Source organism: Hypanus sabinus, chromosome 22 (assembly GCF_030144855.1).
Source record: "Hypanus sabinus isolate sHypSab1 chromosome 22, sHypSab1.hap1, whole genome shotgun sequence".
NCBI lineage: Eukaryota > Metazoa > Chordata > Chondrichthyes > Myliobatiformes > Dasyatidae > Hypanus > Hypanus sabinus.
Window position 1 is genome coordinate 51,107,739 of NC_082727.1, and position 13,292 is coordinate 51,121,030.

A 13,292-nucleotide genomic window follows, 5' to 3' on the forward strand; every position below is an offset into this window, starting at 1 on the left:
TTGCTCTGTTCCAGTGATGGGCAATAAATGCTTGCCCTGCATCTTAAAAACAAAATAATCAAAGAGGTAAAATTGGAATTTAAACTTATAATTTTATTGATATAAACATTGTAAGTGTGCAGAAGATTTTTCTAAAATCAAATTGATTTAAACCTTTTTTGAGACCTACTGAAACTCGTGCTTTCTCTGAAAATGTGTAGACTCCTTTTTCTTTAGATACCATCAAGCTCTTCCCCAGTTGATGAAGTGGTACTGGAGCCATTTTCTGCCAATATGTTGGTTTCATTTATCAAGGGTATTTGAGCGTGTATCGCTGTAAGATGATGTACCAAGACTTTCAAAATGGTAAATGTAGCAGAAATAACAAGCGATTACATATGCTGTTAAGCTGCATAAGTTAGGAATTCAACTACCAAATATGAAGTTACAAGTAATAAGTTGGTGGTTGCTATTAACTGTCCTTTGAGTGGAAATGGGTCACTGGAGTAATCCTGACTTCATATGTAAAAAGAAGAAATACATTTTGCCAAATTTATTGCTTTACTACTTTTTTTTAATATATAGAACCATTCCCTGAAAAACTCCTCTCTCCTCATCCTCTACACCCCCTTCCCAAATCAAACCTGATGCAACACTGCTGCAGATTGGTTCTAGAATTGTCATTGTTCAAACTATCTTTAGTAAATTATTATTCATGAACCCTTGAATCTATTCATCACCCTCAATAATAGCTCAGCTGGGGTCTTAATTCCTGCTTCATTTAATTTCCTGTGTTTATCTGCTATGATAGATTATTGCAAAATAATTTACTATCACTGCCCTGGCAGATTAGTATCTCAACTGACTTATTTTAATAATCTATTAAGGAGCCACAGAAACAGCGACACTGCTTTTTCCCTTATTAGGGAGGGAGAGAGCCTGTGGTGTGTCGAATACTGGGTGAACGAGTAGTCTTTGGGGTACTGCAAGTCTGTGTCTTTATTGATGCTTTGCTGCACGCTTGAGTGCTCAGTGGAGGGCACCGATGCTTTTTTTTTGCTGGTGGGGGAGGGGGAATCGTTGCTTTGCTGCTGGGGAGCACGGGGGGTGGGTTTGGTGATCTTGTATTTAACTGTCATTCATTCTTTGGGGGCACTCCTCTGTTTTCATGGATGGTTGCAAAGGAATAGCATTTCAGGATGTATATCATATGCATTTGAAGCTTTTGAAGAGGTACATAGGGTATTGATTACAGAATGATATGAAGCAATCTCTTGGATTTTAAGTGATGTAAGTGCATATTGTTCCACTAAATGTCCTTTTCTAACAGCTCCTGAAGCCTTAATGCAGGCATTGGAAGACCTTGATTACCTTGCAGCCCTGGATGATGATGGAAATTTGTCAGAAATTGGAATCATCATGTCTGAATTTCCACTAGATCCCCAAATGGCCAAAGCTCTTGTTGCATCCTGTGAATATGACTGTGTACATGAAATGTTAACAATAGCTGCCATGGTAACAGGTATTTTAAACAATCCAGTACTCTATTTCGTTTGGTCACATTCATGCAGATTTACTGGAGCAAACAAGTACAAGACACAAACAGAAAATGCTGGAAGTTATGCAACATCCGTGGCAGAAACAGAGTCGGTCTTTCAGTATGATCAAAAATGAATAAAGAGAATACAAGCCTGTTTAAAGTTGCAGAGACGGGTGAACAGAGGGAATGCCTCTGGCAGGACGCAGATCAAGACACCAAGTTGCCAAGGCAACAACTACTTTTAAAACCATCAGTTAGAGACAGAAGAGAAACTGAAAGATACTGGAGGTGGGGGCAGGAGGCTGAGTGGAAGTTACAATGTACCTGAAATACTGAGTCACAGTGCCAAACAAAAATTGAAGTTTTGTTCCTCAAATTCATAAGGATATCATTGAAGCAATAAGGAGGCTTAGAGGTTTTAAGAGTTCCAGCATGTTCTGTTTCATGTATACTAGTGATGCTCGGATGATAATTTTGGAGCGGTATTATCCATTGGTAACTAAAAATATCTTAGTCCGCACAAACAATAAGTATTTACCTTTTTTTTAAAAAAAAAGACGTGCCTATGTCTTCCAAAATAATGAAACATGATGCTTATTAATATAATCAATAAACTTCTAACCTAAAATATTTTAAAAAGTGTGCTACACTTCGGAGATACAAAATATTCAGTGTGCAAAATATCAAATTTCAACTGGGAAAATGCTTTCCATAGACATTTATAGATTTAATAATTGGCATCATTAACAGCTGATCATAAATTCTGAGTTAATGTATGCTATTTATACCTCTAAGAAATATTCCTACAAAACTTAAAATAGCACATTTTCCCTTTGCACTGTTCACTGTGTAGCTTGATGATCACAGTTCCATAGAAAATGTCATTGAGCAGCAAAAGATAATTAAACCAGTACGAAATAGCCATGGTAACATGCACATTTGCAATATGAAAGGTACATTTTAAATATTTATTGGAAAATCCCTTATTTTGTAAAATAATGAGTTATTGTATGCATTTAAAGGCCAGATAGTTTAATATTAATGGAAATGTTAATGGCATACTGGAAAATAACATTGTAATTCAGAAGGAATTTTATAGCAGAACTATAGTTAATAGATCATGCTTAAGAGAATTTAGTTTCATTTGATTTGTTGTTCATACAGTTTTCTTCAATGTTCTGTGGAGCTGCAGGATTTCCACATTTTGCAGGCATAGAAATTTCATAATGAAAGCAACATTTCATTTGCATTCCTACAGCAGTAGCAGATTTTAATCACAACAGATTGAGGGATTAATTGCATCAGTAATGAAATTTCTCCTATACTTTATCTTTCTTAAAGCTCCTTGTTGTTTCTTGGAACCGCCTCCCAGTTTAGAGGAAGTTGCACAGTCTTGTCGAAGGAAATTCTTCCATCCAGAGGGTGATCACTTTACACTTATAAATGTTTACACTGCATTTAAACAAAGCAAGCTGATCTCATCAGCTGAATGTAAGTAAACTACAAAAAACTTGAGTCAGATTAAATTTTCTTTAAATTAGTAATTCTTAAAGATGGTTTACTTGACTTCAAGTTTAGAAAACAGTTCAGTATCATATTGAAAGTGTTAAATTAACTCTTAGATTTTTTTTTTAAAACATGCTGTTATTTGGTTTTTACTTCAACACAGACTCTGAAGTTGAAAAATGGTGCCATGACAATTTTTTAAATTGCTCTGCCCTGAGGATAGCAGATGCCATCCGGGCTGATCTGCTGGACATTATGCAGCGCATTGAACTTCCCATTTCAGAACTGGCTTTTGGCACACATAAGAATTCATTGAATGTGAAAAGAGCTTTAATGTCTGGCTATTTCATGCAGGTAAATACTTTTGGAAACAATCTTCACAATGGTCTGAAATGGGTTTATCACTAAAAATAGTATTTCTAAATGTCCACCTCCACAAAGTACTGTAACAGCACTTTACACTTTCTTCTTGACTGTTGTATGAGCTCTTTGTCATCATCTCACTGTATATCTTTCTTTAGGTCCAATTTTTATTTGTGCTATTGCTCATTAGTGGTCAGGCTTTTAGCAGAGAAAGGAAGTCCATATATAGTTAGGTTGAATTTGTAGATTTAAAGTTATGGTGAACTACTCTTTGATAAAAGTGAAGTAATTTTTAATCCAATTCAGAATTCTAGAAACTTATTAATGCAATTCTTTCATTCTAGACTGCTCGAGATGTTGATGGATTAGGAAACTATGTCATGCTAACACACAAACATGTAACACAGTTGCACGCCTTCTCAAGCTATTGTTCTACAAGATTAAAACCAGAATGGGTTTTGTTCCATGAATTTACAATATCGGAGAACAACTGCATTAGAATTATCTCAGAGGTGTCACCTAAAATGTAAGTGTAAATTCATGCTGGGTGCTATTAAAATGCAGTTTTATATGAGGAATTGGTTACTTCTGATCATTACTGTCTTCAATAGTTACAATGCCATTAAATTTGGAAAGAATCAAATGAGCAAACAGAAAAAATGTTCTGATTTCAAGATGAATGTTACCAATTATTATTCAGTAATACTGAGAGCTCAGTTCTCTGCACATGAATAAACTTTGTGACACCCCCCCCCCCCCCACAACCACTAAAGTATATACATAAAGTACAACTTGTTCTGAAAAAGCAAAAACAGCCAACTTACATTGGAAAAATCCCAGAAACAAGTGTGGTAACAAATTAAGATGTTAAAGTTGCAAGTATTAAACACAAATAACAACTTCTATAAGCGATTATGCCACAAGGTGGGGCAACACAGCAGTATAGTGGTTAGCATAATGCTTTATGGGACAGACATAGTGGTTCGATTCCCACTGCTGCTTGTAAGAAGATTGTACATTCTGCCCATGACCACATACATTTCCTCCCACAGTCCAAAACGGTACCAATTGCTAGGTTAATGTCATTGTAAATCGTACCATGGTTAGGCCAGGATTAATACTGTATTGGGGGATTGCTGGCTAACATGGCTCAAAGAGGCCATTCCTCACTGTATCTCAAGAAATAAGATTGACTCCATGCTTGTGCAGAAATCTAGACTAGTCCTGAAACAACCACTACTAGAACTACAGCAATCTTATACAATATTTGCTTAGTATTACAGCATGTATAATTCCAATCAGAACTGGGAGCTGAGAGCACAATGATACAACTTTGTGTTCGTAATTAATAGATGAATTTCTAAGCACTGAAGTATCTAGTTCCCTGGCACTATGTCTATACTGAACATTACAAATTGTTCTGAGCTCTGTCCAGGTCTGGTGACTTAGCCACTCTTTTGCACTGTTCTTCAGTCTTAATTCTGTATGGACCCCCCCCCCCCCAATATAACAACAGATGTATGTATTATTTAAATTATACATCTTCCATTCTCTTTCCCCCACTCCCACCCCACCCCACACTGGGACTACCATTCACTACCATTTTGGCCTTGCATAGGACCTACTCTTCATCTCACTTAGACATTCCAATTCAACTTGCACTAGAAAACATTGGTTTGGTTAACTTTGCTTTATTTCATCCTGTTTGCTCCCTACCTACTAACAATGTGAGGAAAGTTCTACAAATTTTGCCAGCATCATGACTGCAGCCAATCCAAAGCATTGCATCTTAACCCAAAGTGCTGAACTGTATTACTGACAATTTACTGACAAGTTTGTCAATGGACATACTGATTTCACAATATTTGTCAATGGTTTAAAAATCTCTTAATACCATTCATTCTTAGGATTTTTTTTCTAGTCATGTGCCCAGTTGGAATTCTGACTCATTACCTCCTGTACTCAACTACTTCAGTTCAGTTCATTTCAAACCATTCCAGGCTACCCCAACTCATTAAGAAGCCTTTCCCTACAAGCAGGTGGCCAGTGTAAGATGACCACCCTGAAAATAGGCAATTCTCCCACAAAGCTGATGCTGAATTCTATGCCCTATAATGTGTAACTGCAATTAGTATTTTCAAATGTGGGATTCAAGAAAACATATCTAAGCCTGAAACAAAACTGTTACAAGTTGACTTTTTAAAAAAAGTTATTGAACTTTAATGTTTTGCATCAACATCACTTTAATAATTGCTTTTTAGAAGAACAAGTTAGCATTTTTTTCCAGAAGATTTGGACATTGAGAACTTTCAGCAATGAACTTCTGCAATTAGTGAAAATAGGGAACAACTTGTGTACAGTTGGTTCCAAAACTAGCTACCAGCTGGTGACATGTCTTAGCTAAGCTAATTGTGGGGTAAATAATGGGCAAGGCACAGGAGGTGGCTTTATCACTTAATAAAATATTATGGTCACTAGCACCAATCTGGACATTCATCTCAATCTAGTTCTGTTACTAGAATAAGTATTAAAATGATCCAAATTTAATTGTAAAATTTAAATAATGCTTTTGTCATGAATATCTACCATATTATTTTCAGTCTAAAATTGAGAAGCTTAAAGTGAAGGGCATAGAAATGTAATTACACAAGAAGAAACAATATAACTGAAAAATGAAAAGTAATCATTATTTGTATTATTTTGTTACATTGGAAATTCAAATAGGCTGATGCTGTTCATTGCCTTCACCTGGTACCATAAGAAATGACAAAGGATCTTGGCACAGGTTATCCTCTTGCTGTTAGCAAATTTCCATTGTAGTATGGATAGAAATATGCAAGGGCAGGTCTATGCTGGCTGCAGGGTTCTTGGTTGTAAAAGTTCTATTTATTTGCTGTCCATAACTGATGGTTGTGTTAAGTATCTTAAGATTATTCAGTTTCATAACTAATTTTTTGCTGCAAACTAGTATATAACTACATCATGAAATATTTGTGAAATCAGCTTAAATCTGAGTCCACATTTCTTTTCAGGTTTGTACAGCTAGTTCCTCAGTACTATTTCAGTAACCTACCTCACAGTGAGAGCAAGGAAATTCTGCAGGAAATTACTGATCACTTAAAACTGTCAACAGATGGAGAAGTACATCATGTAACAACCAAAGAGAATGATAAGCCACAGGAAAACTCAACTGAAGACAGATGCACCATTCAATAATTGACTACCTTTCATAACTTCAGGACTGGACTCAAGATAATCTTATGGTATAAAGCTATATACAACCTCTGCAATATTTTGAAAGACTTTAATCATATTTAGAGATGACTCAATTGTTTTAATACATTAGTTTTCAAATGTTACATGTAAAGGTTTTTAATATCATTGTTTAAAAATCAAATTTTATTTGTTCATTAAAGTCATAGGACAAAAAGCTAAATACTCGTCATTGGGAAAACTGTCCATTGTGAAAATGCAATATTGATTATACAGATAAATATTCTTTGAATTTGTCCATAACTGCATTTAAGCAGTTAGCAGGAATTAGCATTACTATACGTAGAGGTTTCATAGGAACATCATCAAATGCCCAACGGCCAGAGAGACAGCTGTCACTATCCTCTTCCACACTGTAGCTGAATTTCATAATGGATTGCTGGAACAAAAAGCAAATAATTAGAAGTGGATATCACAACTGATGCACCAAAACAAATTAGTGGTTTGAACTGTAATGGGTGCACATTCATTTCAAATTGAAACTTGGGCATACCATTTCTGTCATTACTGGCCAAGCTTGGGCACACCTAACGATGAACAAGTGGAAAAATGGAAAAACATACCTCATAAAAGAACTCATCTTCTGCATTTGCAAACAATAAATCATCTTTCTGCTTGCCCCTTTGATGTGGCTTTTTCTTTCTTGCTTCCACACAGGCCTTGCTCATTAGAAGGTAATAATGGCACTTGCCACAAGGTTTGTTAGTCCTCTGTGCATCCAACAATTCTGCTCTAAATGTTTAAAAAAGGAGTAATAATCAAACATCAAGGAACACATTTGCATTTAAGAGTACATTACTTACAAATGAGAGAGTAATTCTTTCCATACATTGCTATACAAAAGTAGGTCTCAAGATCTGTTAAGCTTCATTACCACTAGGGAAACAACTTTCGGACTCCAGTTAGAGTGTAGCAGAGGAGCTTTTCTGCCTCATACGAATGTCTGCATTGAAAGCATTCACTGCCTCACTGTTTCAGATTAAGGAAACACTGAATACTGTGATATAAAACACCATTTCCTTTCTACCAAAAAAGTTCAACATTAGTTGAAGCAATCATTTTTTAAAAATCTGTAAATGTTGTTGAAAAGCATCTATGGAAAGGGAGGGTACTATTCCATTAAATGTAGCATGATGTGAGAATATCTGCTCCAGTATTATTCACTTTTATGTGCCTGATGTGTGATGGTAAACCTGATTTTGATATGTCTCTACGTGGACAGAGTGGGAAGAAGGCAGGGAGAACAGGATCATGGTTGGGGAAGGGAGAGGGAAGCACCAGAGACATTTTTAAATGATCAATAAACCAACTGTGTGGAATCTTGCCTGGTGTCTCAGAGCTGGGTGTAGCTGTAGCTATGCCATCAACCAAGCACTCCTTCACTGCCACCTACCCTTCCCAATATTTTCCTCTCCTACCAGATTTACAAACACACTCTTCACTTGACAAAGACTTAGGCATGCTAGCTAAATATGTACACAGGACCTTTGCACAGTACTGTACCTCAACAAATACCATGTCCAAATGCTTCAGATGCTAAAGTATCTGATGGGCATTTTCCTCATCTTGCATTTGTTTTTGTTTATAGAATACATGAACTAGCAAGTACAATTAACACTATGCTGTGAACAGCAGAATGCTTTAAGAGCGAATCAGTACTTTGTTCCTATTCATAATAGAGAACTCATTTAACAGGCATTTTTAATCACTATACCCATTACAAGGCCAAATTAGAAACAATTTTTCCTTCACCAATTGTTCACTAACAAGCCTTTTATTACAACATAATTGCTCAGTACGTGGTCCTTACTGGAGCTGTTTGTGCAGGGGTAGTGCAATCTGAGGAGGCACATTAACGAAGCGCTCACTGATGAGAAAGTTGACAGGCTTGCTGGTGTCATTTAGTATTTTTTCCAGCTGCTCAGCTGCAGTCGGATAATGGGTCTTGCACTGGCTCAGAACCAAATCTTTTATTTGTTCTATAGATTCAGTTCCCTAAATCAGAGGGAAAAACACCAGATAACAAAATTGATCATTAAAATGAAGAAAAACAGAACGTGTAACAAAATGGTGCAATTTTGAGAAATACAAAATTATTTATGTTTTCGTTGAAAATGTTACAGTAGAACTACTAGATGGCATCAAATGTTTATCATGGAAACAACAACTCATTTTTACAGCTATAGGGAACCACAGACATTTGTTGCAATTTTCTATTTATGTTATGAACTCAAATACAGCTAATAGGCCATATTCTTAGTTCTCTCGATCTGGGAGACCAGCATTTCAAACCTAGATAACTGCAGGGCTGAACAGCAAGGCCTGCGAATGGCCAGGACCTTGAACAACGTAATTGGGCGATAGCATGTCCTGACCCCGAAACACTTCTGGAAACCTTTACCTGGACCACGATCTGCTATCTGTCAAAGATTTTCATTGTTGCTGAATAACTTTAACAATCGGTTAATAAACAATCAAAATAAGTCTTGCTTTATTTAAAATTAACTTCATAGAGAATTTATGATTCAATATTAAGCATTTAACCAAAATCTGTGAACATGTTCAACTTGGACAAGTGCATTTTATTAATATCTCCTTGCAATATTTTAAGTGTTTCTTTAATGTAATTATAAACAAGTGTACTGCCAATTAACTGGGCCAAAATGAGCAGCTTTAAAATAGATCACATTAACCAATCCCCACCCCTCTGCAAAAGAAAATGTACTGAAGCTAGAAAAACAAAAGTAGGAAATGCTGGTGGGGGGTGGGAGGGAAGAATTGGTAGATCAAGCAGCATCTGTAGTAAGAGAAACTGTAACATCAAATACATTGGAGTACAGTTAATTGGGCCATTAGTTAATCAAGGCAGCTGCTTATTTAGGACAATTATGAAACAAAAACTAACAGACAATAGCCGGGATTCCCATCATTTGTTTGGGACACTGCCAGTTAATTGGGGACAGGAGACAGCTGTCAAACAGTTTCTAACTACTGCCAGTTGCGTACACTTGTGTTACCATTAGGCACTACATAGCGCTGAGAGCAAACAGTTTTTAAATAGCGCCAGTTGCTCGTACTTATGTTATCCATTTGGGCTAATGGATGCCGAATCAAAGACCAGTATGAGCAGTACAATAATTCATATCTGTTTTGCCCACTGCGGTTTCAAACATTCGGGCTTGGAGATGCCAGAAACGGCCAGGAGTAAACATGAAATAATTTCAAGTTAAAAACTATGAAATATTTAAAGGTATTGACAATTATCTTGAATGTTGCAATGAAAATAATGATAATCGTTATCTGCACTAGGTCTGCGTTGATTTTAATCACTTGGACAATCAAAAGAACACAGCAGCATATACTGGTTGAATTCCTCCACCAATAACAATTTGGAAATAATACACAGTTCTATAATCACAAAATCTGCAGATGCTGGAATTCCAAACTCAGGCCAGGCAGCACCTATGGAAAAGAGTATAATTGACATTTTGGACCGAAACCCTTCAGCAGCACTGGAGAGAAAGGCTGAAAAAATTTTAAAGGTGTGGGGGGAGAGGGAAACACAAGGTGACAAATGAAACCTGAAGGGGGAAGAATTAAGTAAAGAGCTGGGAAGTAAATTGGTAAAAGAGACAAAAGGCCGTGGAAGAAAGGAGGGAGGTACAGTAGAGGGAGGCGATGGGAAAAAGTTAAGGTGAGAGAGGGAAAAGGAGATCAGAAACGGTGGTGGGGGTACATTACTGGAAGATTGAGAAATCGATGTTCATGCTACCCAAACAGAATACAAGGTGTTGTTACTTTGTTCCAGAATGAAGAGGCTCATTCTGAGAGCAGATGCGACAGAGGTGCAGAAATTAAGAGAAGAGGATGGCATTTTTACAAGTAACAGGGTGGGACGAGGTACAGTCCAGGCAGCTGTGAGAATCCGCGCATTTATAATAGACATCAGTGGATAAGCTGTCCCTGGAGATAGAGAGAGCGAGATCGAGAAACGGAGCGAGGTATTGGAAATGGACCAGGTAAATGTGAGGGCAGAGTGGATGAAGTCAACAAGTTCAGTAAGGGTGCAGAAAGCAGCACCAATGCATTTGTCAATGTCGCATAGGAAAAGTGTTGGACAGTCACCAGCGAAGGCACGGAACATAGACTGCTCCACTTAACTGACAAGCAGGCAGGCACAGATGGGACCCATGTGAGTGCCCATGGCTACCCCTTTTTTCTCCAGTCCTGCCGCAGGGTTTCAGCCCGAAACGTCGACTGTACTCTTTTCCATTGATCTGCCTGGTTTGCGGAGTTCCTCCAAGTTTGTTCACGTTGCAGTTTTATAGCACTGTAATAGTATTTGTGGTGTTCTAATTTGTTCTGTATTTCATTTAAATACATTTTTTAAAACTCAGTTAAACTGTAATGTCCCTTTTAACATAATTTTAACTATTTCCATGAAACTTAAAATGTACTGGTCCTGTTGTGTCCCAATTAACCAGAATCAACTATATTCCCGTTTCCACAAATATAGCCCAACATACCAAGTAGTCAGTAGTTTCATTGCAGGATATATATAAATAAATAAAACATTCATAAAAACTCAAAACAGCTGTTAGCTTGGAATTGGTTACAAAAACAAAAAAATTACCACCCTCCATTTTTTTATCATTCCTGTTCATGATATTCAGAAAATTGAGCATTTTTTGCGTTCATAACAATCACCCTAGTTAACACAGAAAATTTTGCTAAGAACTTAACAGAAACCCAATATTCCATGAACTTAAAACCTGATATTCCCACAAATGCAAAATGATTCAAGTTCCTCAGCAGGACATTGAATGCAAAACAACTAAGCAGCTAATACTGAGTTCCAATTACTCCAACAGCATGACATTAAACATGAGTTTTACATCCAAATGAAACGTGACCATTCCCAGAGACAATACAACATTCTGGTCTGAGCAATTAACACAAAGGTCTGCATACCTTCCTTTCAGTCAGATTTAAAACAGTGATAAATCCAAAAACACCGTCTTCATCATCTTCACTACCCTCATCCGAGATTTCAGCTTGCTTAAAACAAAAATTCATGTTTCAAAAACCAAAATCAAGGCTTTTAACTACAAAATAGTTGAACTGTAGTGTACCATTTATGAGTTAATAATTAGCAAATATGTCAGTAATCAAGTTAAGATTTTACAACAGTTTTATAATCTGAACTGCATCTACGCTTGTAACTGTAATAAAGGATGTCGCGAAAGTTGATGTCAAGCTTGCAATATTTCTGAACCATAAAAAATTGGTTGTTTGTCAACCTATTCAAGCAAAGAGGAAATAAAATAGAAAACAGTAACTTTCATCATTTGTTATTTCAGAAGCAGAATCAGATTTAGTATCAGCGGCATAAGTTGTGAAGTTGGTTGTCTTTGTAGCAGGACAATACTATAATGATAGAGTAAAAACTGAAAAATTAGTGACAAAATTGAAATTTAAAAAGAGTAGTGTGGTGCTCATGAGTTCACAAACACCATCTCAATTCTACTGAGACATTATAAATAACTTGCTTTCAAATGTTTATATACTGTGGTTGATGCCATCTTACCCGAATAACACTTCCAATGTGATTTTGTTGTATAATCAAATCAGCCAACTCAGTGATGTTGACACTGGCCTTGAGAAATAACTGTAAATAACAACAACAATAGTTGTAAGCATACTTGTACCAACCCACACAGACTTTCAAAATAGTTTTACGATTTACAAGTTACCTGCTGTAACAATCTCTTGATTCCATTGCAATCCAAGTCAGATATGGTGTGTGCTTCAAAATCTACTTGCACTTCCTGCCAAACAGAAATATAGATCAGATTATCATGTGAAATTTGTTGCATTTGTACGATCTAAGACAGAAAACAATAAAAATTAAATAGTGCAAAAAAGGCAGAGTGAGCTAGTTTCCATGGACCGTAACTGTGACCAGCACAACGGCGAAAGAACGGGCTCTTTGGTCGCCAGATGCTCCAGGTCGGGGAGCAGGGCTGAACATGGACAACAAAAAATTAGATACTTAAGGAAAACTGACAAAAATCCTTGCAGTCTCGAAGCAGGGAGTATATGCCCCGTGGCCGAGAACCCGGGGGGGGGGGGAATCACTCAAAATAAGAGAGGGGTCTGGTCCGCATTCTAGCACTTGTCCCTTCCCCAGTCGGCACTTTTCTTCATCGTCCCAGTTCACACCCACACCCTCCGCCCTCATTCCCCGTCCCCTCGCCGGGTACCGGTATGATCGACCCTCTCCTTACCCCAACCCCCTTGCGCTGCCGACTGCCCGGCTCCCCATCCCCCGCTCCCGTCCACGTGGTTCCAGCTCCGCCAGGCCGCCGCGTCCGACCTGCGGCTCCTGTCAGCGCCTCACCTCGTGCAGCTCTTCGTCCGAGTCCCCGCCGCTGCCGTCGGAGCCTTGGCCCGACTCGGATCCCGACTCGCTGGCCTCCGCCTGCGGTAACGCGCGGCGCTTCGCCGCCGACGCCATCTTCCTGCGTCAGCGGAAGTTAATCCACCCGGGCCTCCCATTGCCGTCAACCGGTCGCGTTTCTTCCGAAAAATCGTGCCTCAGGCGGCCCTTTCAAATAGTTAGCGAAAGAGC

At 37.8% G+C, this 13,292-nt stretch overlaps 2 protein-coding genes across 4 annotated transcripts in view; one reads left to right on the top strand and one right to left on the bottom strand.

Annotated features, from left to right (window-relative positions):
• LOC132379602 (putative pre-mRNA-splicing factor ATP-dependent RNA helicase DHX32) overlaps positions 1-6,604 on the top strand; it is a 31,485-nt gene extending 24,881 nt beyond the window's left edge. For all 3 annotated transcript variants that reach the window (XM_059947708.1, XM_059947709.1, XM_059947710.1), the window contains 5 exons: positions 1,310-1,501; positions 2,861-3,010; positions 3,189-3,379; positions 3,733-3,914; positions 6,421-6,604. In XM_059947708.1, coding sequence (XP_059803691.1) covers positions 1,310-1,501; positions 2,861-3,010; positions 3,189-3,379; positions 3,733-3,914; positions 6,421-6,604 — 899 coding nt within the window. The remainder of the gene's footprint in view (positions 1-1,309; positions 1,502-2,860; positions 3,011-3,188; positions 3,380-3,732; positions 3,915-6,420) is intronic.
• Positions 6,605-6,723: 119 nt separating this feature from the next.
• bccip (BRCA2 and CDKN1A interacting protein) lies at positions 6,724-13,291 on the bottom strand. The gene is made up of 7 exons (XM_059947711.1): positions 13,062-13,291; positions 12,415-12,489; positions 12,249-12,329; positions 11,633-11,719; positions 8,472-8,656; positions 7,225-7,393; positions 6,724-7,040 (listed from the first exon to the last, which is right to left on the bottom strand). Exons 1-7 carry the CDS (start codon positions 13,176-13,178, stop codon positions 6,870-6,872), a joined length of 885 nt encoding a protein of 294 aa, XP_059803694.1. The 5' UTR covers positions 13,179-13,291; the 3' UTR covers positions 6,724-6,869.
• Between the last annotated feature and the right edge of the window lies 1 nt (position 13,292).